The 5403-nt window shown below is 36.0% G+C and overlaps 3 protein-coding genes across 3 annotated transcripts; all 3 read left to right on the top strand.

Moving 5' to 3' along the window:
- The first annotated feature begins 1135 nt into the window (after nt 1–1135).
- LOC120774349 (3-oxoacyl-[acyl-carrier-protein] reductase FabG-like) lies at nt 1136–2165 on the top strand. The gene is made up of 2 exons (XM_040103931.1): nt 1136–1237; nt 1299–2165. Exon 2 carries the CDS (start codon nt 1310–1312, stop codon nt 2075–2077), a length of 768 nt encoding a protein of 255 aa, XP_039959865.1. The 5' UTR covers nt 1136–1237; nt 1299–1309; the 3' UTR covers nt 2078–2165.
- A 288-nt stretch (nt 2166–2453) lies between these two features.
- Nucleotides 2454–3435, top strand: LOC120774182 (uncharacterized oxidoreductase TM_0325-like). Its single transcript, XM_040103601.1, has one exon. The coding sequence runs from the start codon at nt 2646–2648 to the stop codon at nt 3411–3413; it is 768 nt and encodes a 255-aa protein (XP_039959535.1). The 5' UTR covers nt 2454–2645; the 3' UTR covers nt 3414–3435.
- A 192-nt stretch (nt 3436–3627) lies between these two features.
- On the top strand, nt 3628–4472 carry LOC120774177 (3-oxoacyl-[acyl-carrier-protein] reductase FabG-like). The gene has a single exon (XM_040103597.1). It carries the CDS (start codon nt 3687–3689, stop codon nt 4452–4454), a length of 768 nt encoding a protein of 255 aa, XP_039959531.1. The 5' UTR covers nt 3628–3686; the 3' UTR covers nt 4455–4472.
- The last annotated feature ends 931 nt before the right edge of the window (nt 4473–5403 follow it).

Raw genomic sequence — 5403 nt, 5'->3', positions numbered from 1 at the left:
ATTTTTACTATAATTTTTGTTGCAATTTAATGTACTTTTAATATATTTTAGTACTAGTAAAAAAATATGTGGCAAGGTTATAAATGTCAATTCAAGGATATTTCGAAATACTGTTTAAAAAGGTGCATAAAAGAATTTGCTAGAATTAAAAGTGGAAGGTTAGCACAGTTCAAATTGGAATTTCAAATTAATTATAATTATAAGTGAAGTTATTTTAAATGGTGTCTTAAGTGGTAATATGTATATTAGTGTACTATGTGAAAATGTGTAAGTTAGTGAGCTTTTGAATATGAATATAGTATGTATTTGCTTGCCCTAAAGCAATTCTGTACCTGGCGGAGAACGGAAACCCGAACCTGTAGGCAATCTTATAACCTAATATGCAACGGATGAAAGATATGTATGTTATTAAGCTTTATTATTGATGCTTCCAGTAAGGTAAGTTTTTTCGCAAAGTTTCTAAACGTATATTTCATACAACTACAAACATACCTACTACTTAAGGCTGCTCGCATTAAATTTACAATGACTGTAACAGATGAAGCTGATGGGATAAGGACATGGTCACTCAATATATGTTTGTAGTTCTAACTTCCAAATGTCTAATTACATATTTAAACAATTTTTTGTCATATACATACATAAGTATGTATATTATCTAGCAACTTATTCTTTTTATTATTCCTTTATAATTGGATTGGCAGTAGGTGAAGCTTGAGTTCTATTTTCCTTTGGCACTGATCTATTCTTTTATGTAATTTTGCACAACAAATTTTATAAGTATACCTTGGTATATACTAACACATACATATAGAATGGATGTGAGAAGCGACTGCATCTGGAAAAACTTTTGCCATCTATTCTATTAACATTTTTTCCACCATCATCTCAGTCTTTCATAGTTTTAAATTTCTTCTGCTTCTAAATTTTCACCAAATAACAGCCAATTATATATTTTGTTTATTTATCTCCAAATATATATTAAAAATTAAATTATTTATGTATATACATACGTACATACAAAGTATGGGTCATTTGTACATGGTATATGTATATTTATAAAATGTATAATACAACTGTTTTCTTAAAAAAATCCAAACATAGTCTATAAAATAACTATCTGGTAGCGCTATGCACTACTTATCAATCTCCAAAAGAAGTAAACTGAGTGTGTGCTGTAATAATATTGATAGTGACTTGTGTTTTTTGTGATTTTTAGAAAGGAATCAAGTAAGAGGTAAGTGGTTGATATATCATCCAAATTATCTATGATATTTATGTAATTATAATTTTTTCAGATAAGTTCAGCATGGATTTTGCCGGTAAAGTAGTCATTGTCACTGGCGCAAGTTCGGGCATTGGTGCCGCCACTGCAGAACTCTTTGCAAAACTGAATGCTAAAGTAGTGCTCGTCGGACGTAATGAATCCAATCTGAAAGCAACTGAATCAGCATGCAAAGCAGCAAACGAGAAGGCTGAATTATTAACAATCAAAGCGGATATAACAATTGATGCTGAGCGTATTATCAATGAAACTATAGCGAAATTTGGCAAATTAGATATATTAGTGAATAATGCTGGCATTTTAGCCGGCGGCAACATACTAGACATCGATGTAGAGCAATTCGATCAAATACTAAATACAAATCTACGTGCTGTATTTATATTAACCAAATTGGCAGCACCCCATTTAGTGCAAAGCCAAGGTAACATTGTAAATGTTTCCAGCTTGGCCGGCACACGTGCATTTCCGAACGGCTCCAGCTATTGTGTTTCCAAAGCCGGTCTAGATCAGTTTACGAAGTGTATAGCACTGGACTTGGCATCGAAAAATGTGCGTGTAAATTCCGTAAATCCTGGTTTGATTGTTACGGACATACATCGTCGCGGTGGCATGTCGGAGGAAGCCTATGCCAAGCATTTGGAACATGCCAAGGAAACACATGCATTAGGGCGTGTAGGTAAACCAATCGAAGTAGCCGAATCTATTGCTTTCTTAGCCAGTGATGCTGCTAGCTTTATTACTGGCGCTATATTGCCCATAGATGGTGGTAGACATGCTATGTGCCCGCGTTAAAATTAGTACAACAAATTCACTATATTTCCGAGAATGTGCATTAAACGATTGTTTATTTTTAAATTAATATATAATCAACTTAAACACATAAGTGTGTATAATTCTTAACCAATATCTTATCAAAAAATTTATAGATTTCGTTTCATATAAAAATGCAAATTAAGTTTTTATACCCTGAACAGTGTGTACAAAGTTTGTAACACCAAGAAGGAAATGTTGAGACTCTATTAAGTAAATATACATATGTATGTACATATATATAAATGGTCAGCTTAACGAGTCACCTTGCTATGTCCGTCTGTCTGTCCGTTCGTCTGTATTTATAAACACCAATATCGGAACCGCCGATATCTGACCACTATAACATATTTTTGCCATACAAACTCAAAATTTGTATGGAATATTTTTTTATTTGTGAAGGGTAATATTGGAGTTGACGTTTTTATCTTGTTAGATATTATTATCGCTTCTAACACAATTGTTTATTAAAAAATATGGCCTATTTATAACCTTACCGGTCAAGCCATTAACTCAGTTTAGTTTTCGCTGTTGGCTTGAATTGATCAAAATGAGTTTTGTTGGCAAAGTTGTGATTGTGACCGGTGCTAGTACAGGAATTGGTGCTACAACAGCGGAGGCTTTTGCCAAACTAGGTGCCAAAGTCGTTCTCGTCGGACGCAATGAAGCAAAGTTACGCTCTACTGCAGATGCCTGCAAATTAGCCAATAAGGAGTCCGATCAATTGCTTATCACTGCTGATGTAACCACGAAGGCGGAATATATTATAAATTCAACAATACAGAAATTCGGACAATTGGATGTTTTAGTCAATAATGCTGGCATTTTTGACGTAGGCAACATACTGAATATTGACGTAGATCAATTTGATAGAATATTGAATACGAATTTACGTTCGGTGTTCCTTTTGACTAAATATGCCGCCCCACATCTTGTGAAAACCCAAGGAAATATCGTGAATGTGTCCAGTGTCGCAGGATTGCGCTCATTTGCCGATGTGTCTAGCTATTGTACCTCCAAAGCAGCACTTGATCAATTCACCAGATGTATCGCTTTGGATTTGGCACCGATGAATGTGCGTGTCAACGCTGTCAATCCCGGAGTCATCGCAACAGAAATTCAAATTCGTAACGGTATGACGATGGAGGAATACGCAAACTATTTGGAAAAATGCAAGGAGAGTCATGCGCTAGGACGTGTGGGTACAACAAAAGAAGTGGCGGACGCTATCGTTTTCTTAGCTAGTGACAGTTCAAGCTTTATAACGGGTGCAACTTTACCTGTCGATGGAGGCAAACATGCGCTTTGTCCACGTTAACGGTATATTTGATAAATAAGTATGCAAGTATTAAGTGCGTTTCTTAAGTCATTTACTAAAGATAATGTGTATATAGATAATACGTATATACGTATCTTCTAAGGCTTAACAAATTTCAGTAATAAAATATAAATACATTTGAGTCTTAAACTATAGTAAGACACTCAAGTATATTCTCTCTAGTAGATAGTAGGTGCAATAGAAAACTAGAAAGCTACTACTTACAAGCAACCAACTCAGTTCATTTAATACAGTGAGTTCGAATAGATCACCATGAGTTTAGTAGGCAGAGTTGTAATTGTAACTGGAGCTAGTTCGGGCATCGGTGCTGCAACGGCAGAGTCTTTTGCCAAAGAGAGTTCCAAAGTGGTGCTCGTAGGACGAAATTTAGCAAATTTAAAAGCTACCGAAGTTGCTTGCAAAGCTGTCAACAGCAAAGCCGAACTGCTCTCCATCATTGCTGATGTCACAGTTGATGCGGAGCGCATTATAAGCTCGACAATTGAAAAATTCGGACAGTTGGATGTATTGGTGAATAATGCCGGTGTGGGTGAAAGAGCTTCAATCTTAGATATTGAAGTCGAGCAGTTTGATCGCCTTATAAATATTAACTTGCGTTCGGTCTTCCTTCTAACTAAGTTCGCCGCACCACATCTCGTGAAGACCCAAGGTAATATCGTGAATGTCTCCAGCGTCGCAGGAATGCGTGTATTTGCAGGTAGTGCGGTCTACTGCACTTCCAAAGCTGCCGTGGATCAATTCACCAGATGTATCGCCTTGGATTTGGCACCGAAGAATGTGCGTGTCAACGCTGTCAATCCCGGCGTAATTATTACAGATATTCATAGGCGCTCAGGCTTGTCGGAAACAGAATATGCTAAATTTTTGGAGCATTCAAAGTCCACACATGCCTTGGGTCGCGTCGGCTATGCAAAGGAGGTTGCTGATGCCATTATTTTCCTTGCTAGTGACAGCGCAAGCTTTATAACGGGCGCTACTCTGCCGATCGATGGTGGCAAACACGCAATGTGTCCACGTTAATCGAAATTAAATGTTATTTATGACAATTAATAAATTTGGAAATGTTGTATTTCTAATTATTTTTAATCGTGTTTATATTCGTCAGCTGTTGGGTTAAACGTGTTGACATTTTTATACACTTGCAACATGTTGAACATAATAGAATAATATGTAAAAAATTGTTATTTCCGATTTTTTTTTGTTTTAAAAAGCTTCAATTCTTTTATAATGAAAAATTTTTGATTTTCATCAAACAGAGCCGACAACAATTTGGGTGTACCGTACGTGTAGCCGACGACACCAACACACATAATGTGTTTGATGCAATTATTTGATCGTCTCCATGGCATTTATAGGTACTATAGGGGTGCTATAGTTTTGCTAAATGCTGTATGCATATAGTAAAAGATCCGGTCACGCGTTGTTGTTGCTAACCTTTTGAAGGGTAACGTAGTAAGACAACACCATAGAAACGTTTATCGTTGCCGTCCAAACCATGCATTGTTCTGTACAAGGCTTTCTAGGAAATTTTCAAACCCTGAACAGAGTGTATTAAGTTTGTAACGAAGTTTGTAACACTCAGAAGGGAGCGTCTCAGGCCCTATAAAGTATATATGTATGTACATATATAAATGATCAGTACGTTGAACTAAGTCGATTTAGTTATGTTCGTCTGTCTGTCTGTCTGTCCGTCTGTATATACATATACGAACTAATCCCTCAGTTTTTAAGATATCGTTTTGAAATTTTGTAAACGTTATTTTCTCTTCAAGAAGCTGCTCATTTATAACAACATATAGCTGCTATACAAACTGATCGATCGGAATCTAGTGCTTGCATGGGAAACTTCCTCATTTGACGATATATCTTCACGAAATTTGGTATGAGTTATTGTTCATAGAAATAATGTAATATCGGGAGAAATTGTTTAGATCGGCTCACTATAGCATATAACTTCCATACAAACCGA

The sequence above is a fragment of the Bactrocera tryoni genome, chromosome 4 (assembly GCF_016617805.1).
Source record: "Bactrocera tryoni isolate S06 chromosome 4, CSIRO_BtryS06_freeze2, whole genome shotgun sequence".
NCBI classification, from domain to species: domain Eukaryota; kingdom Metazoa; phylum Arthropoda; class Insecta; order Diptera; family Tephritidae; genus Bactrocera; species Bactrocera tryoni.
The sequence above is the reverse complement of the archived record's forward strand: the minus strand, read 5'-3'. Positions and strand labels throughout refer to the sequence as shown.

What these genes read in the sequence shown, in the direction of transcription:
- LOC120774177 (XM_040103597.1), top strand. Translation starts at nt 3,687, where the DNA reads ATGAGTTTAGTAGGCAGAGTTGTAATTGTAACTGGAGCTAGTTCGGGC.
- LOC120774349 (XM_040103931.1), top strand. Translation starts at nt 1,310, where the DNA reads ATGGATTTTGCCGGTAAAGTAGTCATTGTCACTGGCGCAAGTTCGGGC.
- LOC120774182 (XM_040103601.1), top strand. Translation starts at nt 2,646, where the DNA reads ATGAGTTTTGTTGGCAAAGTTGTGATTGTGACCGGTGCTAGTACAGGA.